This window comes from Oncorhynchus gorbuscha, linkage group LG20, assembly GCF_021184085.1.
Source record: "Oncorhynchus gorbuscha isolate QuinsamMale2020 ecotype Even-year linkage group LG20, OgorEven_v1.0, whole genome shotgun sequence".
Classification (NCBI taxonomy): Eukaryota; Metazoa; Chordata; class Actinopteri; order Salmoniformes; family Salmonidae; genus Oncorhynchus; species Oncorhynchus gorbuscha.
The window spans coordinates 447,501-473,698 of NC_060192.1; the positions used below are offsets into that span (position 1 = coordinate 447,501).

The following is a 26,198-nucleotide window of genomic DNA, read 5'->3' on the forward strand; positions in this document are numbered from 1 at the left end:
CGTATTAAAATCTAATTCTCTAGCCTATAGCTTACTTGTAACTTTATAGGCCACGTTCTGCACCAGAATCACATGTTCTCTTAGCTTTAGCATGGTTTGAACGAGGTGTGTAATTCCAGTCATATAATACAGTCCACACTGTTTAATTAATTTACCCATTTACTGTAGCTAGCTACATCTATGGGCTTTTGTTTTTCTGTCGTGTGTAATGCGCAGTAGCCTACTGGCTCTATCTGATTCAGAGGGGTTAGGTTAAATGCGGAAGACACATTACAGTTGCATACATTGTTGGACAACTGACTAGGGATCTCCCTTTCTTTTTATATCATATATGTCTTGAATAAAGACACAATCATTTGGGCTTTGATTACAAAATGTATTTTTAATGTAGGGCTCAATGTATTTAATGTGTGGTTAATCAGGCTCTGGTAGCATCAGTTTAGAATTTTCGGTCAACGCACCAAAACCTACTCCTCTTTTCTCTCCTCCTTCAGAGAACGTCACTTTCAACTCCAGCAGCGTGGCGGAGAGGAAGACTCAGTTCTACTATCTGTCCTGTCTCAATGAGCAGCACATTGAGGAGCTGGGAGCCACGCCCCTTATTGACCTCATCACAAAGGTCAGTTTTGCTTCAGACCCCGCCCCCTTCACACGTGCACGCAAATACACTCAGGTTACGTCCTAATGATCTCCGCTTTCTGCCAAAGTGTGTACCCTTCACGGATTTGAAAGGAAATGGTAAATAGAAACTCCCTCGTTTATGCCTACACCAATCCAGTGCTTTTACATTCGTGGGGAGTAATGAACTCCATGATTCAATGTCTTTAACACATTATGGTCGTGACCACATGGGTTTGAATCTAGGAGCCCCTCCTACTTTGTCACAAACCCTCTTATCGCATCCCTTATATACCAAGGGTGGGCAATTCCAGTCCTCGAGGGCCTGATTGGTGTCACAGTTTTGACCCAGCCCCAGCTAACACACCTGACTCCAATAGTCACCTAATCAGGATCTTCAGTTTAGAATGCCATTTGATTAATCAGCTGTGTTTGTTAGGGATGGAGAAAAAGTGTGCCACCAATCAGGCCCTCGGACTGGAGTTGTCCACCCATGATCTATACTGTTAGCTTAGCTGACACCCATCTCTATTCAAAACAATATTGAATTTCTCCCTTGTGCTCTCCAGAGATGTCGTACATTGTAAACAAGTCTAGCTGTTAGGTCAGTAACTTATGTTTGCTTTGTCAGTGCAACCTGGTATTTAGACTGGTTTATGGAATGAGTAGCTGTGGATGTGTTCCGTGTTAGGATTAGAGGTCGACCGATTATGATTTTCAACGCCGACACGATTATTGGAGGACCAAAAAAAGCCGATACCAATTAATCGGTCGATTTAAAAATATATATATATATATAATTCATTTTTTTACATTATTTTTTATTTTTTTAAATAATTTTATTTTTTTGTAATAATTTTATATATGTAATAATGGCAATTACAACAATACTGAATGAACACTTATTTTAACTTAATAAAATACAACAAAATCATTTTAGCCTCAAATAAATGATGAAACATGTTTAATTTGGTTTAAATAATGCAAAAACAAAGTGTTGGAGAAGAAAGTAAAGGTGCAATATGTGCCATGTAAGAAAGCTATAGTTTCAGTTCCTTGCTCAGAACATGAGAACAAATGAAAACTGGTGGTTCCTTTTAACATGAGTCTTCAATATTCCCAGGTAAGAAGTTTTAGGTTGTGATTCGATGATAAATTAACAGGCACCGCATCGATTATATGCAATGCAGGACAAGCTAGATAAACTAGTAATATCATCAACCATGTGTAGTTTGATTGTTTTTAATAAGATACGTTTAATGCTAGCTAGAAACTTACCTTGGCTCCTTGCAGCACTCACATAACAGGTAGTCAGCCTGCCACGCAGTCTCCTCGTGGAGTGCAATGTAATCGGCCACAATCGGTGTCCAAAATTATAGGAATTTTAGGACTATTTCTATTTCATTAACCTTTGACTATTGGATGTTCTTATAGGCACTTTAGTATTGCCAGTGTAACAGTATAGCTTCCGTCCCTCTCCTCACTCCTACCTGGGCTCGAACCAGGAACACAATGACAACAGCCACCCTCGAAGCAGCGTTACCCATGCAGAGCAAGGGGAACATCTACTCCAAGTCTCAGAGCGAGTGACGTTTGAAACGCTGTTAGCGAGCACCCTGCTAACTAGCTAGCCATTTCACCTAATCTCGGGAGTTGATAGGCTTGAAGTCATAAACAGCGCAATGCTTGAAGCACCGCGAAGAGCTGCTGGCAAAACGCACGAAAGTGCTGTTTGAATGAATGCTTACGAGCCTGCTGGTGCCTACCACCGCTCAGTCAGACTGCTCTATCAAATCTTAGACTTTATTATAACATAATAACACACAGAAATACGAGCCGTAGGTCATTAATATGGTCGAATCCGGAAACTATCATCTTGAAAACAAAACATTTATTATTTATTATTTCAGTGAAATACGTAACCGTTCCGTATTTTATCTAACGGTGGCATCCATAAGTCTAAATATTCCTGTTACATTGCACAACCTTCAATGTTATGTCATAATAACTGGCAAATTAGTTCGCAACGAGCCAGGCGGCCCAAACTGCTGCATATACCCTGACTCTGGTTGCAATGAACGCAAGAGAAGTGACACAATTTCACCTGGCTAATATTGCCTGCTAACCTGGATTTCTTTTAACTAAATATACAGGTTTAAAAAAAAAATATATATACTTCTGTGTATTGATTTTAAGAAAGGCATTGATGTTTATGGTTAGGTACAGTCGTGCAACGATTGTGCTTTTTTCGCAAATGCGCTTTTGTTAAATCATCCCGTTTGGCGAAGTTGGCTGTCTTTGTTAGGAAGAAATAGTCTTCACACAGTTCGCAACGAGCCAGGCGTCCCAAACTGCTGCACTCTGTTGCAAGAGAAGTGACACAATTTCCCTAGTTGGAATAAATGCATGTTAGCAGGCAATATTAACTAAATATGCAGGTTTAAAAATATTGATGTATTGATTTTAAGAAAGGCGTTGATGTTTATGGTTAGGTACGCGTTGGAGCAACTTTTTCACGAATGCGCACCGCATCAATTATATGCAACGCAGCAGGACACGCTAGATAAACTAGTAATATCATCAACCATGTGTAGTTAACTAGTAATTGATTGTTTTTTATAAGATAAGTTTAATGCTAGCTAGTAACTTACCTTGGCTTCTTACTGCATTCGCGTAACAGGCAGGCTCCTCGTGGAGTGCAATGTAAGGCAGGTGTGTTGGAGCGTTGGACTAGTTAATCGTAAGGTTGCAAGATTGAATCCCAGCGCTGACAAGGTAAAAATTTGTCGTTCTGCCCCTGAACAAGGCAGTTAACCCACCGTTCCTAGGCCGTCATTGTAAATAAGAATGTGTTCTTAACTGACTTGCCTAGTTAAATAAAGATGTACATTTTTTTTATTTTTTTTTACGATTTCCGATTGTTATGAAAACTTGAAATCGGCCCTAATTATTCGGCCATTCCGATTTAATCGGTCGACCTCTAGTTTGAATGATGAAGTTCGCATTTTTTTAAATAAAAAGGTGAATTTGAGGAATACATTTGAAGGCCTTTCTTCCCCATCAGTACAAAACAGATGCTTTTCCGGCTGTTTAGATGCGTTTGTTGCATCATGCGTGATCGTACGCTGCAGGAACCTTCTTCAATGATCACAAATACGTGATAATACGCGTCAAAGGGTTAAACACATCGCTTATATTTACAACCGGAGTATAACACAAAAATTTACTTTAATTTTTTAAGGATTGTATCAAGTCAAAGTTTGTTTGTCACGTGCACCGAATACTACACGAATACAGTGAAATGCTTAGGCTCTAACCAATAGTGCAAAAAAGGTATTAGGTGAACAATGGGTAAGTAAAGAAATAAACAACAGTAAAAAGAAAGGCTATATACAGTAGAGAGGCTATATACAGTAGAGAGGCTATATACAGTAGAGAGGCTATATACAGTAGAGAGGCTATATACAGTAGAGAGGCCATATACAGTAGAGAGGCCATATACAGTAGAGAGGCCATATACAGTAGAGAGGCCATAACAGTAGAGAGGCCATATACAGTAGAGAGGCCATATACAGTAGAGAGGCCATAACAGTAGAGGCTATAACAGTAGAGGCTATAACAGTAGAGAGGCTATATACAGTAGAGAGGCTATATACAGTAGAGAGGCTATATACAGTAGAGAGGCTATATACAGTAGAGGGGCTATATACAGTAGAGGGGCTATATACAGTAGAGGGGCTATATACAGTAGAGGGGCTATATACAGTAGAGGGGCTATATACAGTAGAGGGGCTATATACAGTAGAGGGGCTATATACAGTAGAGGGGCTATATACAGTAGAGAGGCTATAACAGTAGAGGCTATAACAGTAGAGGGGCTATATACAGTAGAGGGGCTATATACAGTAGAGGGGCTATATACAGTAGAGGGGCTATATACAGTAGAGGGTCTATATACAGTAGAGAGGCTATATACAGTAGAGGCTATAACAGTAGAGGGGCTATATACAGTAGAGGGGCTATATACAGTAGAGGGGCTGTATACAGTAGAGGGGCTGTATACAGTAGAGGGGCTGTATACAGTAGAGGGGCTGTATACAGTAGAGAGGCTATATACAGTAGCAAGGCTATATACAGACACTGGTTAGTCAGGCTGATTGAGGTAGTATGTATGTGTAGATATGGTTAAAGTGACTATGCATGTATGATAAACAGAGAGTAGCAGTAGCGTAAAAGAGGGGTTGGCGGGTGGCGGGACACAATGCAGATAGCCCGGTTAGCCAATGTGTGGGAGCACTGGTTGGTCGGCCCAATTGAGGTAGTATGTACATGAATGTATAGTTAAAGTGACTATGCATATGTGATAAACAGAGAGTAGCAGCAGCAGCAGTGTATCACAACTATAACAACTAAAGTGGCCAAATAACTGCTTAAAATGAATCACCTTAATCCACTTTACAAGGGGTGTAGAGCCTAACTGGAATACATAATACATACATAATACATACATAATACATACATAATACATACATAATACATACATAATACATACATAATACATACATAATACATACATAATACATACATAATACATACATAATACATACATAATACATACATAATACATACATAATACATACATAATACATACATAATACATACATAATACATACATAATACATACATAATACATACATAATACATACATAATACATACATAATACATACATAATACATACATAATACATACATAATACATACATAATACATACATAATACATACATAATACATACATAATACATACATAATACATACATAATACATACATAATACATACATAATACATACATAATACATACATAATACATACATAATACATACATAATACATACATAATACATACATAATACATACATAATACATACATAATACATACATAATACATACATAATACATACATAATACATACATAATACATACATAATACATACATAATACATACAAGTTTCGAGTTTGGGGAAGATAATGTTCACTATAAAAATGCACCTTTTGCGGTCACTTTTGAGAATGGCGTTTTCCTGCTAATGGAACAGTTGCGCTTGTAGCCTACTACCATGTGCGCATTGCTGCGCTTATAATGTGAAGTGCTAGCCTAATAGTTTATCAACACTTAGAGCTAAACGTTTTGATCTGTTGTGTCAAGGTTTTTTGATATTAGTGGTTGTATTAATTTGGGATTAATTGCATCCCACAACTGTCCCAGACTATGTTTGGAATATTTATTTCTCACACAGAGTAGGTTAACTTTTGCACTATGGGGGATAGTAGATTGGCATGGGCTAGTGCTTTTGCTGTTTGTTAGGCCTACTCGTCTTGTTGGCTGACGAAAAGTAAATGTGGACAGTTCTTTCAATATGCACCTTGGAATTGGATAAGGACGTGCGCAGTTGTGTCCCCGATGTGTCTGTCTTCACTTGTAGCCTGTGAGAGAGCCGTGTGAGTGAGGCGATTGAGTGCAGTGAGAAGGGCACAACGGATTCTTTTAGGGTGGATTACAGCCACACAATTTCCCAGGGGATGGCTGCTGGGAAATTCTAGGCATTATCAAGTGCTTGTCAAATTGTGAATGAGAGATTAATGTTTGTGTGTACAGCCTGCGCAAAAAAAGCAGAGCTCATGCTTTTTTAAGCGACTTTTTTCCCAATTATCATTAGTCAGATCATGCAGCCTTATAATGTATTAACAATCAAAACATTGAGCTCAACGTTTGTATCACAACTAAAGTTACATTAATAACTCTAAATTAAGCATATAGAACCACCTATTTCTTTGTTAATCTCTCAATACAGAATATCTGCATGTGTCCACTCCCTCAAATCGTTTGGAGAAAATATCCTTTCTATTTTATTCAAGTGTATTCTTCATACTATAAAATGCCATGGAATTCTAAGCAAATCTTGTCTGCTAAAATGAACTAGTGTAGCCCACGGCCATTTAAAATAGCCAGATCGGGACCTAACAGACTACATTTTCTTCATATCATGCTTTTGACCTGTCTAAAATAATGGAATTTTTGTGAAGTTGTAGGCTATATTATATGGATTTATTGTGAAGGTTTAGGCTATATTACATGGATTTATTGTGAAGGCGTAGGCTATATTACATGGATTTATTGTGAAGGCGTAGGCTATATTACATGGATTTATTAGGCTGTAGATGTTCCAAAGTCCTGCATTAGTGACTTGTAGGTGTGTGGAAGCCAGGAGATGCTAAATGTGTTTGTTCATTAATGGTCAATTACAGTGAGGCCGACAGTTACTTACTTGACAATCACCGGCTGACTAAATTCTGTTACCACCACAGCCCTTGGCAAGATTAACCTGCCATCTTTGTAAATTGAAATATTCTACCCAACTACACTGCCATAACTGCACTCTACTAAGATGCTTCTCAGAGTAATGTGTAGGCTTATTTCTCATATTACTCGCCCAGGGTCTTCGCTAAGGCAAGATGAACTCTACACTCCGACGTAATCACGCCACTGAGATAGCTTCTAATATTGGACTGCACCCCAACATTTTAAAATCCAAACAAGGAGGATGAAGTTGGGCACAAGACATGGGAACATGATAGCTTTGAAGTTATATTTAGAACATTGTGAACACAAGTCATATCAGAGATGATGCCTGCTTATTCATGTAACACACGAAAACATTGTTATACTACCATGACCCTGGCTTTTTTGATTTGTTTACTTATGAAGTGTGGGCTGTGCCATAGACCGTATGGGCTGTGCCATAGACCGTATGGGCTGTGCCATAGACCGTATGGGCTGTGCCATAGACTGTATGGGCTGTGCCATACCATAGACCGTATGGGCTGTGCCATACCATAGACCGTATGGGCTGTGCCATAGACCGTATGGGCTGTGCCATAGACCGTATGGGCTGTGCCATAGACCGTATGGGCTGTGCACACAGAGGAAGGTGGAGATGTGCATGCCCGATTTTAACCAATATTTGTAAGTAGCCATATGTTGTTTGGAGGGTGGAACTAAACGAGCATTTCCACACTGGACAGGAATAGTGGCGGCAACTCTGTAGGAGTCCTTTTATTGTGCGATTAATGGAAGCCATTAATCGGAAGACAATGCTCTGACTATACTGTAGAGAAATCAATGCTCCGAGGAGAATTTGTCCCTAGGTACAGCTCAGTGGAGGCTGGTGGGAGGAGCTATAGGAGGATGGGCTCTTTGTAATGGCTGGACTAGAATAAATGGAACAGATCTAGGAATCAGTTCCCCTCGCCTTAACGGGGAAATTGCACAACTGACCAAAGGTAATACATTTATCTGTGCCTCTGAACTTGTTGTCCCTCTGTTTGGTCTGTGTGTGTTCAGACAGGGGGCTGGAGCATCACTGGGCCCTGGGAGAAGGACAACTTCATGGAGGTGCTGAAGACCGTGTCGGGCCCCTACCGCGCCCAGCCCTTCTTCACAGTCAGAGTCCTTGTGGACCCCAAGAATTCCAATAGCAACGTCATCCAGGTCAGTTGCTCTGGCTGTGGGGTCTATTTTAAATGAAAAGACATGGGCTAGCACACACACACACACTAACACATAGGCATGCATGCATAAGGCTGTTACAATGACCGTATTACTGCCACACTGGCAGTCACAAGTCATAACTATAGACAAATTCCATGTGACCGTTCGGTCACGGTAAATAGATTACTCCAAGCTCTGATGCTGCTGGTGGTCATTAGTAGTTTACCAAACTTGCTAACTGCCTGGTCCTCAGCACTCTATTGTAGCTCTAATCAGTCTGACATCAATGAAATTCTAATCAATCACTTCATGACCTCATGTCACGCTACATTTCTATCGGCTATGCAATTGCCTGAGAAAACAGAGTGATGGCCTTTTAAAAGGAGGATCCCATCAGCCTTCTATAGGCTCGGCCTACTATATTTATTTCTCATCTTTCCTAATATTAAGCACATTGTTTATTTTTACAACAGGAGTGTTGCCTACCTGGCTGGCATGAAAATGAACCATGGGGAAAGCATTCTCCATTTGTATTTTTCCCCCTCTCCCTGTTTCGAGACAGGTGCATTCTAAATCGAAACAAATTTCAGACATGTACAGTGCCTTGCGAAAGTATTCGGCCCCCTTGAACTTTGCGACCTTTTGCCACATTTCAGGCTTCAAACATAAAGATATAAAACTGTATTTTTTTGTGAAGAATCAACAACAAGTGGGACACAATCATGAAGTGGAACGACATTTATTGGATATTTCAAACGTTTTTAACAAATCGAAAACTGAAAAATTGGGTGCGCAAAATTATTCAGCCCCTTTACTTTCAGTACAGCAAACTCTCTCCAGAAGTTCAGTGAGGATCTCTGAATGATCTAATGTTGATCTAAATGACTAATGATGATAAATACAATCCACCTGTGTAATCAGGTCAGCACCTCAGGAGTAAATGTCAGTTGGCGTTTCATAGCTGATCATTCAGAGTAGCTCTACAGATCCTGCTGTCTCTAGAGAGTTGAAAACAGCAAGCCTGGGACAGGTAGCACGTCCGGTGAACATGTCAGGGTTCCATAGTCGCAGGCAGAACAGCAGCACGACCAGTTGGACTGGGGACAGCAAGGAGTCATCATGCCAGGAGAGAGAGAGAGATTCACACAGGAGAAATACTCCAGATATAACAGACTGATCCTAGCCCCCCGACACAAACTACTGCAGCATAAATACTGGAGGCTGAGAGGGGAGGGGTCGGGAGACACTGTGGCTCCGTCTTACGATACCCCCGGACTGGGCCAAACAGGCACGATATAACCCCACCCACGTTGCCAAAGCACAGCCCCTACACCACTAGAGGGATATCTTCAACCACCAACTTATCATCCTGAGAAAAGGCAGAGTATAGCCCACGAACATCTCCTCCATGGGACAAATCCAAGGGGGGGGGGGGTGGCTCCAAACCGGACAGTAAGATCACGTCAGTGACTCAACCCACTCAAGTGATGCACCCCTCCTAGGGACGGCATGGAATTTCATGAATTTATCACTGCTGAAGTGAAAGCCATCCTTTCTTGGGGAATGCTGCTTTTTAGTAAGCTTTGTGACAGTATCAAAAATACATTTTGGATTGTTCTTATTTTCCTCAATTAAGTTGGAAAAATAGGATGATCGAGCAGCAGTGAGGGCTCTTCGATACGGTACTCTCTCCAAGCTAGTCAGAAGACTTCCAGTTTGGTGGAGCAGCAGTGAGGGCTCTTCGATACGGCACGGTACTGTCTCTCCAAGCTAGTCAGAAGACTTCCAGATTGGTGGAGCAGCAGTAAGGGCTCTTCGATACTGTACTGTCTCTCCAAGCTAGTCAGAAGACTTCCAGATTGCTGGAGCAGCAGTAAGGGCTCTTCGATACGGTACTGTCTCTCCAAGCTAGTCAGAAGACTTCCAGTTTGGTGGAGCAGCAGTGAGGGCTCTTCGATACGACACGTTACTGTCTCTCCAAGCTAGTCAGAAGACTTGCAGTTTGGTAGAGCAGCAGTGAGGGCTCTTCGATACTGCACGGTACTGTCTCTCCAAGCTAGTCAGAAGACTTCCAGTTTGGTGGAGCAGCAGTGAGGGCTCTTCGATACGACACGTTACTGTCTCTCCAAGCTAGTCAGGAGACTTCCGTTCCAATTTTCTGGAAGCTTGCTTCAAAGCTCGGGTATTTTCTATATACCAGGGAGCTAGTTTCTTATGACAAATGTTTTTTTTTGTTTTTAGGGTTGTGACTGCATCTAGGATATTACTTAAGGTTAAATTGAGTTCCTCAGTTAGGTGGGGTAACTGATTTTTGTACTCTGATGTCCTTGGGTAGGTGGAGGGAGTCTGGAAGGGCATCAAGGAATCTTTGGGTTGTCCGAGAATTTATAGTATGGCTTTTGATGATCCTTGGTTGGGGTCTGAGCAGATTATTTGTTTTACGATTGCAAAAGTAATGAACTGGTGGTCTGATAGTCCAGGATTATGAGGAAAAACATTAAGATCCACAACATTTATTCCACGGGACAAAACTAGGTCCAGAGTATGACTGGCAGTGAGTAGATCCGGAGACATGTTGGACAAAACTCACCGAGTCGATGATGACTCCGAAAGCCTTTTGGAGTGGGTTTGTGGACTTTTCCATGTGAATATTAAAGTCACCAAAAATGTGAATATTATCTGCCATGACTACAAGGTCCGATAGGAACTCAGTGAGGAACGCTGTATATGGCCCAGGAGGCCTGTAAACAGTAACTATAAAAAGTGATTGAATAGGCTGCATAGATTTCATGACTAGAAGCTCAAAAGATGAAAACGCAGTCGTTTTTGTGTGTAAATATAAATTTGCTATCGTAAATGTTAGCAACACCTCCGCCTTTGCAGGATGCGCAGGGGATATGGTCACTAGTGTAACCAGGAGGTGAGGCCTCATTTAACACAGTAAATTCATCAGGCTTAAGCCATGTTTCAGTTAGGCCAATCGCATCATGATCAGTTCATTGACTATAACTGCCTTGGAAGTGAGGGCTCTAACATTAAGTAGCCCTATTTTGAGGTGATAGATCACAATCTCTTTCAATAATGACAGGAATGGAGGAATTCTTTATTCCAGTGAGAAAGCTAAGGCGAACACCGCCATGTTTAGTTTTGCCCAACCTATATCGAGGCACAGACACGGTCTCAATGGGGATAGCTGAGCTGACTACACTGACTGTGCTAGTGGCAGACCTCTAAGCTGGCAGGCTTGCTATCTCATTGGGGAGCTAGGGGAGTTAGAGCCCTGTCTATGTTGGTAGATAAGATGAGAGCACCCCTCCAGCTAGGATGGAGTCCGTCACTCCTCAGCAGGCCAGGCTTGGTCCTGTTTGTGGGTGAGTCCCAGAAAGAGAGCCAATTATTCACAAATAAACCCTTTTCAAAGAAGTTCTCTGAAGTTATTTGAATTTTTACAAATGATCTTTGAAAGACAGGGTCCTGAAAACGGGATGTTTCTATTTGTTTTATTTTTCATGAATGTTAGAATTTTTCTTCCACCTGGACAGAATATTTTATGTAGAACACTGACCAGAATTTACAAATAATTTTGAATCCTACAAAATGTGGAATAAGTCAAGGGGTATGAATACTTTCTGAAGGCACTAAGTGATTGAAAGTTGGCATTCAGCATTCATAAAAGTATGCCTTATTCTCTGAAGAACTACTAAAATAGTGATTTTTGTCAGTCAGCGTAGGCTGCAGCTCTATAGAGATGAGATGATGACTTGGAATGAAGTAATGTAGTGCCTTCAGAAAGTATTCACACCTCTTGACTTTTTTTTCAAATTTTGTTGTAGGCCTACATTTAGGTATTTAGGTGACATCTGCCAACTGCTTTTAATTTAAAAGTTGCTTAGTGTCTACCAATCACAGCAAACTAAGATAGCCCAGGAAATGCCCCTGCTCCAAATTTGATAATATATTGGCCCATCTATCTATCCAGTTACTTTATTATTATTTATTTGTTTAGTTATTTATTTATAATGTAGCCTATGCAGTAGTGCACAGAGATAGATGCACGTATGCTCACCCTCACGCACAACGCAGTGTCATTTTGTGGTGCTGGGAACCCAAATAATGCATAGTACCTTTTTTTAATGTCAAAAACAATTCTCAAAAACAGACCTCTAAAAGTGCTAGAACCCACCGCCCTATTTAAGACGACACTTTGTTGGTGTTTCCTCTATTTTGGACCTTACCTGTATATTACATGATGCATCCTTGAGTTGCCTACTAGCGTTACACACATTTCAAAAGATGCATTTTCTCATGTGACCAAAATCATGGCTTTTGCCTATCCGTTTCCGACACATCCATGTGCTTTCACAGGAATAAAGATGTTAGGAGGATTATACAACGAGAAGTTTAATATTTTAACATTTAAATGGCTGTAATTTCCCCCTTACTGCTATAACTGACTGGTGGTGTGATCCACTAAGGTGGTAAACCTGGAGATGACGAGGTACAAGAACTGTGAGTTTGAATCCCACTTGGGGCAAAACTTTGTGGACAAAATGCCCCACTCATCGAGTCCAATAACGCATATGTAACGAAGAAGATGATTATAAAAATGCATGTAAAATGCTGTAGTCCTACTTTTAGGTATAATGTAGCCTGTGCATGTGCACAGAGATACATGCACTCTCGCACAATTCAATTCATTCTCCCTTATGATTAGTGTGTTGGCTCACCTGTTGATGTATTTCGGCCAGGTGGGCCAATCAGGGTTGTTCCTCCCCCCGCGGGACTATGACGGCAACACAGCCAATGAAAAGGTGAGTAAAAGTTTGGGTGGCTAGAGGGGTGGGTGGTGGCCAGTAAGGGTGGGGGTCTTTGCCTATCCATGGCTGTCAAAATTAGGTCCTGTAACAAATTAGATTGCAAACGTGATCAATCATATCGCGTGACACAATGCACACAAACGCTGTCAGGATGGAATAGTCCATTATTATGAACCAGTCCGTGGGTGGTTAATGACACTTGTTTCTACTTGTATGAGGAAAAACGTGGGTTATATCCCCTCCCATGCGCTGAAGGCATATCTGGATTACATGGTGGAGCTGGGCCTGCTGTTGGGAGGGGATAAGAACTCCACGCAGAGCCAGATGCAGCAGATCCTGGACTTTGAGACGACGCTCGCCAACATCACCATATCCCAGGACAAATGCTGCGACAAGGAGAAGATCTACCACAAGATCACCATCGCCGAGCTTCAGGTGTGTGTGCATCTGTCAGGTGGGCGTTACAGAGAGCGAGGGAGAGAACATGTGAGCTTCCATGTGTGTGGGAGAGCGGGAAGGAGGTACATGAAGTGAGGTAGATTTGAGTGGACATGTGCCATCGGATCAGGCTGGAAAACCTTTATTCTTTAATCAATTATAGTCTGTTCTCACTTTTCCTCCTGTCTCCATTTGTCAGAACATGCCATGGGTTTTTCACACATCCCATCCCCTACCAAATCACCACCACCATCTGAAACCTGCGATCTCTTCACAACCTTTGTCTGTTTTTTTCCTCCTCTGAGGACTATTTGTCCTCTGCTTCTCCTGCGGTCCTCTTCTTTGTTTATGAACACTGTCCAGGTCGCCACGGTGCCTCTTGCCAAGAGCTGTTGCTAGAGCTTTCTATCTCCACGGCCGCAGCAGAACTGCACATTGTCATGAAGTTGCACTGTTGGGGAGGTTTATGACCCTCATAAATACCTTTCCCCTATTTTCTCTCTCAACTCTACATTTGACTCTTGGAAAGCCCTTTGTTAACATAGAGAGAGTCTGGTAACATCAAAAGGTTGGGAACGGAACCATATTTTGGTAATCCAACCAGTTGAAAATATCTGTTGGTACTTAAAGAATATGTCAGATCAGTTGTCGTCTGAGACATTATTACTGATGATAGGATGACAAAAACTGTATCTTGGAAAGGCTACACATTCTAGTTATCAGATTCACATGGAATTGTTGTGCAATTTAAATGTTTAAATATGAAACTATTTGTGAAAAGATGAAATGTAATTTTAGCTTCTAAATGAGAGATTTGTTTTCATAAAGTAAACTCTGCTCACTCAGTGTCCCCGCCCAAGTGAACAGACATTGGTTGTGAACTATGAAACATACCCTTCTCTCCACTACAAAAACAAATTGACGAAAGTCAACCTGGTGTTTCTGATGACGTGAGGACTTTTGACCATATGTTTAAAAGGGCTAATATCAACTACAGACCTAAGCCAACCTCGGCGTGAGCTCTGGTTGCGACTGGTTGAATGACTACAACCTAATGAAATTAACATTGTGTTCCCGGTGACGGGAGGACTGATGTCCATACGTATAGAAGGGCGAATTTCAATGTGGAGGTCGACACGCTGGAAGGATACATTTCAACTATACCAGCTAGAATATAGCATGAGCTTATAGTAATGGCATCTTGGTATAAACTTTGAACTTAATTAAAACACATTTTCTATTGCCGATTCAACTTGTTAGCCAGGGTTCGTGAAGATATCTGAACGTTGTAAAATTCTTGGTTAAGACTGAATAAGGTGATGATAAATAATTGACTGCTATTGATATAAAAGATATTACCAGGTCTTTAAGAGTTTATTCGGAAGACAACAGATCTATAAACATTCTTCCGTGCTGCCCTGACTTTCTAGTTAATTACATTTACATGATTAGTTAATCAGGTAATATTAATTACAGAGAAATTATTTTATAAAATAGCATGTCATATCACTTAATCTGGCATAGCAAAGACACAACAACAGAGATTGTGAAGGGTCGGAGGAAAAGGAGGATCTTTTGTCAACAGAAAGAACGAATGGACAGGCCGTTTGAGAGTCAGGAATTGAAAGTCAGCATTTTGTAGGATGGGTTGAATCATTAAAATGAGTGCTAATGGGTAGATTGTGTATACCACTGACAATTTTATGTGTTGTTCCACCTCAAAAAGCACTCGGTGGTTGTGTCAATCCTCTTCCATCTCAGAATGTTCTGAAAATTGTTTGTTAGAAACTGATACGATTAGCACTCCTGCAACAATACTTTGTTGAAATATACACTGAACAAAAGTATAAACGCAACAATTTCAAAGATTTTACTGAGTTACAGTTCGTATAAGGAAATAAGTCAATTCATTTGGTCCTAATATATGCATTTCACATACACCTTAAGAAAAAGGTAGGGGCGTGGATCAGAACACTAGTCAGCATCTGATGTGACCACCATTTTCCCCATGTAGCGCGACACATCTAGAGCATTCCAAACGTGCTCAATGGGTGACATGTCTGGTGAGAATGCAGGCCATGGAAGAACTGGGACCTTTTCAGCCTCCAGGAATTGTGTACAGATCCTTGCGACATGGAGCTGTGCATTATCATGCTGAAACATGAGGTGATGGTGGTGGATGAATGGCATGACAATGGGCCTCAGGATCTCGTCCCGGTATCTCTGTGCATTCAAATTGCCATCTATCACCATGGGGCACTCTGTTCACAACGTTGACATCCGCAAACCGCTCGCCCACACGATGCCATCTGCCCGGTACAGTTGAAACCGGGATTCATCTGTGAAGAGCACACTTCTCCACTGTGCCAGTGGCCATAGAAGGTGAGCATTCGCCCACAGAAGTCTGTTATGATGCCAAACAACAATCGGGTCAAGAGGACGAGCACGCAGATGAGCTTCCCTGAGACTGTTTCTGACAGTTTTTGCAGAAATTCTTCAGCTGTGTAAACCCACATTGTCATCAGCTGTCCGGGTGGCTGGTCTCTAACGATCGCGCAGGTGATTTTAAGCCTGATGTGGCGGTCCTGGGCTGGTGTGGTTACACGTGGTCTGTGGTCACGTGGTCTGTGAGGCCATTTGGACGTACTAGAAAATTCTCTAAAATTACAATGGACTCGGCTTATGGTAGAGAAATGAACATTACATTCTCTGGCAACAGCTTTGTTGGACATACCAATACATCCATACTCTATACATCCTTAAAATTGAACATAAAACAGAAATTTTAATTCATTTAAAATACATCTGTGTAGCGATTGATTTCATTACCTTCTTATTCTTACAGAGCATAGTATTCAATTGCGCAAACTGGTTATTTAAATCTACCTTTACAAATATTGAATAGGGTGTTTTTTTTCTTATAAAAATAGTTAGGTCGAAGTGATATTTAACAATAATTTAATTAAATTCATCACATACTTTTCGTTAATGGAGAATCTTGGACTATCAAAAACAAAAAGAATACCACAAGCTTGCAGATGGATGTCCTTACCAAATCCTTTACCCAAGTCCAGCCTAAGATCCACCCAGAACATAGTCACATACACACATTGGAAAGACAAATGCTCAAGTTATTGTGTCCCAAATCGACAAAATTGATATTTCTCAATTTGAGGCATGAAACCTTTAACCCTGGCAATTTGACTGGTACACTACCCAATGGGCTGCCTGGTATCGTGATGCAATCATTTCCATGGTAATGTGGAATGCTCCTCATTCAAATTATGTCAACTGATGTGGCTCATGCAATGGAAATGTCTTTTTTAAAGTCAGTTGTGTTGAATCAACAAATCACAGCACATATTTTAGCACATACTTTACTTCCTGCTTTGCTCTGTGGGTACACTTGCAATGGCAGCCAGTCCATCCATTATGCCATCATTGCCTTGGATGCCTGTTCTATTCATTCTATTTCTATGGCAGCACTTAGTCAGGAGCGGAGTAGAAGATTATGGTTTATTTTTTTTTATATTTTTTGCTATTCGAACAGTTATTACAGTGACCCTGGTCATTTGGCCTGACGACCAGCTCAGTGACCCTGGTCATTTGGCCTGACGACCAGCTCAGTGACCCTGGTCATTTGGCCTGACGGCCAGCTCAGTGACCCTGGTCATTTGGCCTGACGGCCAGCTCAGTGACCCTGGTCATTTGGCCTGACGGCCAGCTCAGTGACCCTGGTCATTTGGCCTGACGGCCAGCTCAGTGACCCTGGTCATTTGGCCTGACGGCCAGCTCAGTGACCCTGGTCATTTGGCCTGACGGCCAGCTCAGTGACCCTGGTCATTTGGCCTGACGGCCAGCTCAGTGACCCTGGTCATTTGGCCTGACGGCCAGCTCGGTGATCCTGGTCATTTGGCCTGACGGCCAGCTCAGTCTAACCCTAACCCTAGCCCAACCATGGCTGAAGGCCGTTTCCACCATATTCCTCACACCAGTCCATTCCTTTCCCCCCTCATGGATTTAGGCGTGCACGTTAAAGGACGAGGGTAGGGATTCGGAATTGTTGCCAAAACCACCCAAAAAATCTATGTTCAGACAGTTTTTTAAAGCAGTGTGAAACAATGTTGAGCTGTCTAATCATATAAAATTACTAGAGGGGCTATATCATGAAACCCACAAAGTTAGAAAATGGTAGCTATTGTGTCCGGGAGAAATCCATTTGAATTGGAATTGAATGGCAGAGGAGTAGGGGACTCATTTCCTGATTTTACTTACGCAGGAAAATAAAAGTAAGGCATGTGATATGTTTAATAAAGTTAATATCAACCTAAAACATTGTCATATACAGTGCCGATTTTAGAATGTAATTCTTGGTGGGCCCAAAAAATGAATAAATGTGGGATGCATGCCAGCAAAGCCACTACACAACACTTAACAATACATTAATTGCACTATAACGGTGACAAACAGTGCCCACAAACAGTTAGTGCCTACATAAAGCTGTCCCAATAGCAGAGCGTTCTTTCCAGCACCATGGAGGGAATCCTTACCACTGCTACACCTGGCTATCAGCAGAGCCTTGTCTGGCAGTCAAACAGTTAGTGTCTACATAAAGCTGTCCCAACAGCTGAGTCCCAACACCCCCTACACCTGGCTATCAGTGGAGCCTTGTCTGGCAGTGAAACAGTTAGTGCCCACATACAGCTGTCCCAATAACAGAGCTTTCTTTCCAGCACCATGGAGGGAATCCTTACCACTGCTACACCTGGCTATCAGCAGAGCCTTGTCTGGCAGTCAAACAGTTAGTGTCTACATAAAGCTGTCCCAACAGCTGAGTCCCAACACCCCCTACACCTGGCTATCAGCGGAGCCTTGTCTGGCAGCGAAACAGTTCATTCAGACTCATTAACCTCCTTTAAAAATAACACAGCTGATATGGCTGACTTGCTTAAACAAATGTGGTTTCTACTGACAATTGAGATGTACAAACTATGGCACAAGGGGACAAAAAGCCGATAAGAGGCAATCTGTAATTTCGATTAAGACAACGAGCGAGATAGAACGGACGTAGTCAATATAACTATTTGTTCAGCACTTTTGAAATGTACAGCGACAGAATTCCGAACATGGGCTGTTCTTACAGTGTTCTCCCTGTACACCAAGTCAGAATGGTAGGATGAATAAAGGGGTCATATAAGCAGACAATGAAAGCTCTTTACAAAATTAGATGATTACATTTCTCAAAACGGGTTATAGGCTACATGTGCACCACCAAGTCAGAACAGTAGGTGAAATAGACGATTTTAGGGTGAGGCACATTGGCTACTATACATATCTTCCTGGCATATTACATCATGTATGCAGTAGCATACAATACATTTTTGAACTCACCTTGTTGTGCTGTGCTCACTTGGACGCCGTGCCACCTTCCTGTTCTTCTTGGGCACATTTTGTCATGAAACTGTTATCAAAGTCTGCCATTCTCTGGATTGATAGTGCTTTCAAGACAACTGGGAACCCGAGTTCCAGATTTACAATTTCGAGTTGGAGGAAAGTTCAAACGTATTTTCCCAGGCGTACCTCGTTTTCCCCGTGTTCTCAGTAGTTTTGAACTCACTAAAGTCAGTTTTTGCAGTTGCGAGTTAAGTTGTTATGAGCGTGACACAGGTCATGCTTCATAGACAGCATGGCCAATGTTGAATGTTTATAATTTTAAACTAGGAAAAGAGACCCTTAGACTTGACCACACAGCGACTCCACTGAATAGCAGTCTGATTGCTTTTCACTGCTTGCAGTTAGCCACTGATTCCTTCCAAACAACTCATTGTTGAATTTGCGATTTCCAACTTGTTGTGTAATGTTTATGTCCAATGGCCGATGAGCACTGATACGTTTAGGTGTAATTTCTCTTAATTATTTATCTTCATATGACAAGGATTAAAAAGCATTTGCCAGTAGATTGTTGATGATGACTGCTAGCTAAGATTTTGAAAGTATCAGTCCAATCAAAGCTACTGTAGATATAAAATTATTTGACGTAATTGTATTTGTGGCCAATGACCTTGAGCCTTCATGGATGGGCACTTCTAATGTAACTCTATGGCAGCACCCAAGTGGCTTGAATTTTCGAGCTCTACCTTTAGCCTTGGTGGTGACTTACTGTCTCCATGAGTGACAGAACACTGAGCCAATCACGGCGCAATGCTCTGTATTTTCTGCTGGCTTGCCCCCCACCACAGAAAGCACTGAGCTAGGCTGAACCACCTGCATTCTGGAGCTGGCTTACTCAAGGAAACAAAAAGAGGCCGTGTTTGTATGCAGCTTTATTAACTCTATTATTCTTCTTTTTTTTTTTTTTACATAGTTTGCAAACTGATATGTGACACGTGTTAATGCAAAACAGGCTAAGACCCCCCCCCAAAGTTTTTTATTTTTATTAAATTCTTTGCAAAAATGTGGGGCAGCCCCACCATCCCTTCCCTGAATGACAGGTCTCCACTGGTCATATAATTATAAATAATTTATGCATCTAGTATACCAATTTGCTGTATAAATAGCCTCTAAAATAATATGTAAACATGCCATAAATGTATGGATTGACTGCATCGTTTCACTGGAATATTGGTCTATTGGTAGTTAATTTGATAAATTAATGGAATAATTTCTCTAAAACTGCCTGGCTTGCTAGCTAAAAAACATACAGTGCAGATAATATTCAAATTAATTGTTTTAAACTATCTTAACACAGCACTGGCAAACCATGATTGACCAACTGCCTTACCAAAATGGCTGACCTTAAGGTTAATGTCCATTCTAATTCCTAATTCTGTCTGCCACCTGTTGTGCGGATCCAACAATGTGCCTCATGAATTGGATCGATGTACACAATTTTGTGTGTGAAATCATGAAGCTATGTGGGACACAGACTCGACGTGAGGCCACTTTTGGATTCTGAACATGTCTGAAAATGTAGTTTTTGTGGTGAACTTTCCTTTTCACAAAAGTGACCTCTGACCTTTAAGCTCTCTCGCCATCAGCTGCTGGCTCCGGCGGTGGACTGGCTGGACTACCTGTCCTTGGTCCTGTCCCCTCTGGACCTGAATGACACGGAGCCCGTGGTGCTCTATGTCAAGGAGTTCCTGCAGCAGGTGTCTGATCTGATCAACAAGACTGATCGCAGGTAAGGACCTGGACAGGAGCCAACCTAGTCGTCCTTATCCCCCTACAGCCAAAGGTGCCGTAACAGGTCACGTGGTTATGAAGTACTACAGGGCCTTCCATAGCTGCAGGAAATAGGGATACTGAAGGTGCTGCAGCACCTCCTGATAAGTAAAAAGAATTTTCCCAAAAACATAAAGATATATTTAAAAAATGATTTAACTCTTGTCTGAACAGACATAGAAATAAAATAATTCAAAATACTACAGCAGCGAGCATACTTTAGCCGCAGAGGATCAATAGCTGTGGAAGGCCACGATTTGGGCAGCATGCAGGCCAAACAGCTTGTTGCCTTGTGGCCATAGACATATAATCCATAGAAGGATTTTGGAACCTCGAACCCTGGCAATTTGACCAATGAACTCATGGGTACACTATCAATGGCTGCCGGTCACTTGAATGGGAACTGCCATCTATTGGTTGTATTTATATGGTTGGTCGGCTGTCAGTTTGTCTTTGGAAAATTTCAAAATGCAAAAATGTTTTTGGGGGGGGGGGGAAGCAAATGCCTACTGCTGAAAAGAGATGACCAATCTGTCTGTAGAAGCTAAAATAATAATAATTGAGTTTTCAGCGATTCAGAACAAACGGCACTGTTTTTAAAAGTAGTTTATTTTCTGATAGGCTATTGTCACTAGAGCATTTGCCATCCCTGAGTATGCTAGGTTTCATAATTGGGTGAGTCAGTGCCACTGGCGAGTTTATTTAGTTACTGTAGCCTATACAGGGCATTCAGAAAGTATTCAGACTTGTTGACTTTTTCCACATTTTGTTCTAAAAGTGATTCAAAAAAAATATTCTCATCAAATCTACACACAATGCACCTTAATGACAATACATAACTATTCAGACCCTTTCCTAGAAGACTTGAAATTGAGCTCAGGTGCGTCCTTCCATTGATTATCCTTGAGATGTTTCAACAACTTGATTGGAGTCCACCTGTGGTAAATTCAATTGATTGGACATGATTTGGAAAGGCACACACCCGTCTATATAAGGTCCCACTGTTGACAGTGCATTTCAAAGCAAAAACCAAGCCATGAGATTGAGGGGATTGTCTGTAGAGCTCTGAGACAGAATTGTGTTGAGGCACAGATCTGGGGAAAGGTACCAAAACATTTCTGCAGCATCGAAGGACCCCAAGAACACAGTGGCCTCCATCATTCTGCAGCATTGAAGGTCCCCAAGCACACAGTGGCCTCCATCATTCTGCAGCATTGAAGGTCCCCAAGAACACAGTGGCCTCCATCATTCTGCAGCATTGAAGGTCCCCAAGAACACAGTGGCCTCCATCATTCTTAAATGGAAGAAGTTGGGAACCACCAAGACTCTTCCTAGAGCTGGCCGTCAGGCCAAACTGACCAATCGGGGGGGGGGGGGGCAAGAGCCTTGGTCAAGGAGGTAACCAATAAGCTGATGGTCACTCTGACAGAGCTCCAGTGTTCATCTAAATTGGAGTTGCTTACCAAGGAGACATTGGATGTTTGCCGAGTTACAGTTTTGACTTAAATCTATTTGAAAATCTCTGCCAAGACTTGAAAATGGCTTTCTAGCAATTATCAACAACCAACTTGACTGAGCTTGAAAAATGTAAATAAGAATAATGGGCAGATATTGTATAGTCCAGGTGTGGAAAGAGAGACTAACCCAGAAAGACTCACAGCTGTAATCACTGCCACAGGTGTTTCTACATGGTCTTTCTCAGGGGGGGGTGTAATAACATCCTTGCAACCAGTTTTGCACTGTGGGATAAGTCATTGGATTGCTTATTCTTGTCACCCACTTGTCCTCCTGTTTCCTCTTCCTCCTCATCTCTCCCGTCTCTTCTGTCTCTCAGCCTGCTCAACAACTACATGATCTGGAACCTGGTGCAGAAGGGAGCGTCCAGTCTGGACCAGCGCTTTGAGAACGCCCAGGACAAGCTGCTAGAGCGCCTGTATGGAACCAAGAAGGTGTGTTTTTTAGGCTGAATCCTAAATGACACCCTCAGCCCTATGTAGTGCACTACCCTAGACTAGGACCCTTAGAGCCTGGTTAAAAGTAGTGCACTACCCTAGACTAGGGCCCTTAGAGCCTGGTTAAAAGTAGTGCACTACCCTAGACTAGGGCCCTTAGAGCCTGGTTAAAAGTAGTGCACTACCCTAGACTAGGGCCCTTAGAGCCTGGTTAAAAGTAGTGCACTACCCTAGACTAGGGCCCTTAGAGCCTGGTTAAAAGTAGTGCACTAGGGAATATGGTATCATTTGGGAAGCAACCCATATTCTTACTTATGTCATTGATTAACCCTGCTTTGTGAAATACCTGGTTAGGTCTGGTTTCCCGGACACATATTAAGCCTAGTCGAGGACTAAAGAGCTATTTCAATGGAGATCTTCTGTTGAGCTGCTTTTTTGTACTGGACAAGGCTTGATCTGTGTCCGGGAAACCAGCACTTGCAATTTGCATGTGACACTTTTCACAACCAAAATGATAGAGTAAACAGCTGGTGTGAGACTTGTCTGTCTGTCTCTGCGTGTGTTCGCTCAGCCCCGCACACCTCGATGGCAGACCTGCATTGGGAACACAGACGACACGCTCGGCTTCGCCCTGGGAGCGCTCTTTGTAAAAGCGACGTTTGATAAACACAGCAAAAAGATTGTGAGTTTGATAGGCGTACAACTGCATTTATGTCTATTCAAGCCTGTGGTGTTTTTTAAAACCAGATGAACGGTGTATGACTGCCTCCTAGTGGTTACCGTGTGTAGTGAAATGTCATGGGGTCTCACTCTAAACACAGCCATCATAAAATAACCCTATTTGCTAGCACTTTATTATAATAAGCTATTTTAAATTCTTATCAATGTTTATGAATGCCTATAAATGGTTTGAATGATTTTATAAATGCTTATGAATTGTAACATTAATAATGCTGATCGCTTATGCTAATTTCTTATAAATGTTTACAATGAATGAAATACTAATTTAGTAATAGTTCCCTGTCCTGTAGAGGGGAGGAGTGATAGATATAGAGTGATAAAGAAGAGAAAATGTGGACTATTAAAAGGAGAGATTGTTATTGGGTAGAGAAAAGAGGGGCAAGTAGAAGGGAGAGACATGGAAGCGGAGAGGCACGGTGTGAGGACTGGCAAGGGGGTTATAGACTGTCACTCACAATTGTTCATATTTTTAGTGGTTACATATTTCTATTAAAACTTCCTTATGGTTGAGGGATGGGCTGGTTCGGATTGCCGTGGGTATTTCATTACATATCAGAGTCTATTTGTAGAAGAACGGTCTATTCCATCTTTCTTCCTTCTTACATTTAATGTATGTCTCTCACCCCACCATCAGGTAGAGGGGATGATCAATGAGATCCGTACTGCGTTCAAAGATGCTCTGGATCACGTCAAGTGGATGGACAAACAGACGCGGACGGCAGCCAAAGACAAGGTCAGGGATGGATGGATACTGGAAAGGCTATGTATGGTTGCATGGTTGCATGGTTGCATGGTTGCCACAGGGTATCATGTGTCTGTGTTTCTGCGTGTGTCTAAGAGGTCAGGGATGGATGGATACTGGATAGGCTATGTATGGTTGCATGGTTGCATGGTTGCATGGTTGCCACAGGGTATCATGTGTGTCTGCGTTTCTGCGTGTGTGTAAGAGGACAGGGAGGGATGGATACTGGAAAGGCTACGCATGGTTGCATGGTTGCCACAGGGTATCATGTGTGTCTGTGTTTCTGCGTGTGTCTAAGAGGACAGGGAGGGAGTATTATAGGGTTACAGGTTATAATACAGTAGTTTGAATAGCCCTCTTTGTTTAGATCTCTGGATAATGGAGGTTTTCCGGCCCCATTCCTCCATCTCTTATCCACTTTGTCCCCCTGATCTTTAGGCGGACACCATCTACAACATGATTGGATTCCCTGACTTTATCCTGGACCCCAAAGAACTGGATGATGTTTACGACGGGGTGAGCGGGTGCCTTTTCGTTCAGTTGTCACGATCGACGAGTTGAAGGTCAAGTTACAAGGGCCCCGTAGATCAGTGAGTAATTATTTCTCTTTCTCTGTCTGTCTTTGTTTGTATATCCATCTCGGTCCACAGTATGACGTCTCAGAAGACAACTTTTTCCAGAACACTCTCAACTTCTACAACTTCTCCGCCAGGGTGATGGCCGATCATCTCCGCAAGCCACCCAACAGTGACCAGTGAGTCTTCATCAGCTTCACACATCATCACCACCATACCTCAGTGCATATTTGTACTGTAAATGAACTTGATTCTTGACCTTAACCACGATTGGGTAGGTTCCTTTCTCAATGTAATCCGTTAGTTACTAGTTACCTGTCAAATTGTAATCAGTATTACTTTTAGTTACTATTGGATTACTTTCCCCTTGAAGCTTCATTAGAAGTAATCAGTGTTGTTACTTTTAGTTACTATTGGATTACTTTCCCCTTGGAGCTTCATTAGAAGAAGACAAATAGGAACCATCAAACATGTTTGGTGTGTCATCATAATGGTCCCTGACTTGTGGTCAGACCTGCTAAGGTGGAACGAATTTAAACTTTTCGCCTTTTTTCAATATTGAATTGAATGTCAGTAGCTAGGTTTCCATCCAATTAGACAGATTTTCATGTGAACATTCTAAAAACAATATGCACATTTTCCAACCAGAGATGTTTCCATCAAATTGACAAACATTTTTGCGTTATATAGCGAGTGTGCACACTCTGGGATTGGCACGTGCACTGTAGCTAATAGCTCTGATTATTATTATGGAAAAAGGCAGGCAAGCATAGATTATAATGTCCCCAGAATAAGACCATCGATATTTATTGGAAAGGTGCATCAAGCTCATCTTGAACATTCACCACACTGTGAAGTTCATCATTTAAAGGTGCGCAATGCAAGGAATCGCTCCGCCATTTCCTGGTTTCTAAAACTCTTAATTGTTCGCCTAGTTTCAGTCTGTGGCTAGATAAGCTAGTATAGTGTAGAGAATCATTGTACCATCTAAACCACGTTGAAATATATTTTCTATAACCAGTTATATTGTTGTTTCAGCTGTTTTGGCGCTGGTGTACAAAACAAATTGTAAGAATGTGAAGCATAGAAATGGCCCCCTAAGAACAGATCTACCTCATTTTAGACTTGCTTTCAAGTAGAATGATAGATCTAAAACTCTCATTTCTATGTGATTTTGGTCAAATTGCCCAAAAAGGTACATATTGCTACTTTAATCCTAATAAGTTGTAGTGGGAGGAGTTACTTCGATATGATGGTTATTATATTAATATTTGCGCATAAAAGCTTTTCCATTGAAATTTGAGTACTTCATTTTACCAACACATAAAGATCCCTCTTTGTCTTTTTTCCCCCCATCAGGCCTGTCATTTTTTATCCGACATGTACTTTACTACCATAAAAAAACTAAACCTTCTCTCGAGAGAACTGAAAGATGTCCTAATGTATTTTTAGCTCGCTAACATCCTTTCTAAATGCAAAAGTAATTTAAAAAGTAATCATCCAGTTTATCAAAAGTATTTGTAATCTGATTACATTAAATATATATA

The 26,198-nt window shown here is 41.6% G+C and overlaps 1 protein-coding gene across 1 annotated transcript in view; it reads left to right on the forward strand.

Annotated features, from left to right (window-relative positions):
- LOC124006607 (endothelin-converting enzyme 2-like) overlaps nucleotides 1-26,198 on the forward strand; it is a 56,964-nt gene that overhangs the window by 23,605 nt on the left and 7,161 nt on the right. Inside the window, exons 4-13 of the mRNA XM_046316661.1 lie at nucleotides 495-619; nucleotides 8,019-8,165; nucleotides 12,914-12,976; nucleotides 13,238-13,417; nucleotides 20,458-20,600; nucleotides 22,476-22,590; nucleotides 23,165-23,275; nucleotides 23,969-24,067; nucleotides 24,515-24,592; nucleotides 24,727-24,830. Of these exons, the coding sequence (XP_046172617.1) occupies nucleotides 495-619; nucleotides 8,019-8,165; nucleotides 12,914-12,976; nucleotides 13,238-13,417; nucleotides 20,458-20,600; nucleotides 22,476-22,590; nucleotides 23,165-23,275; nucleotides 23,969-24,067; nucleotides 24,515-24,592; nucleotides 24,727-24,830 (1,165 nt within the window). The remainder of the gene's footprint in view (nucleotides 1-494; nucleotides 620-8,018; nucleotides 8,166-12,913; nucleotides 12,977-13,237; nucleotides 13,418-20,457; nucleotides 20,601-22,475; nucleotides 22,591-23,164; nucleotides 23,276-23,968; nucleotides 24,068-24,514; nucleotides 24,593-24,726; nucleotides 24,831-26,198) is intronic.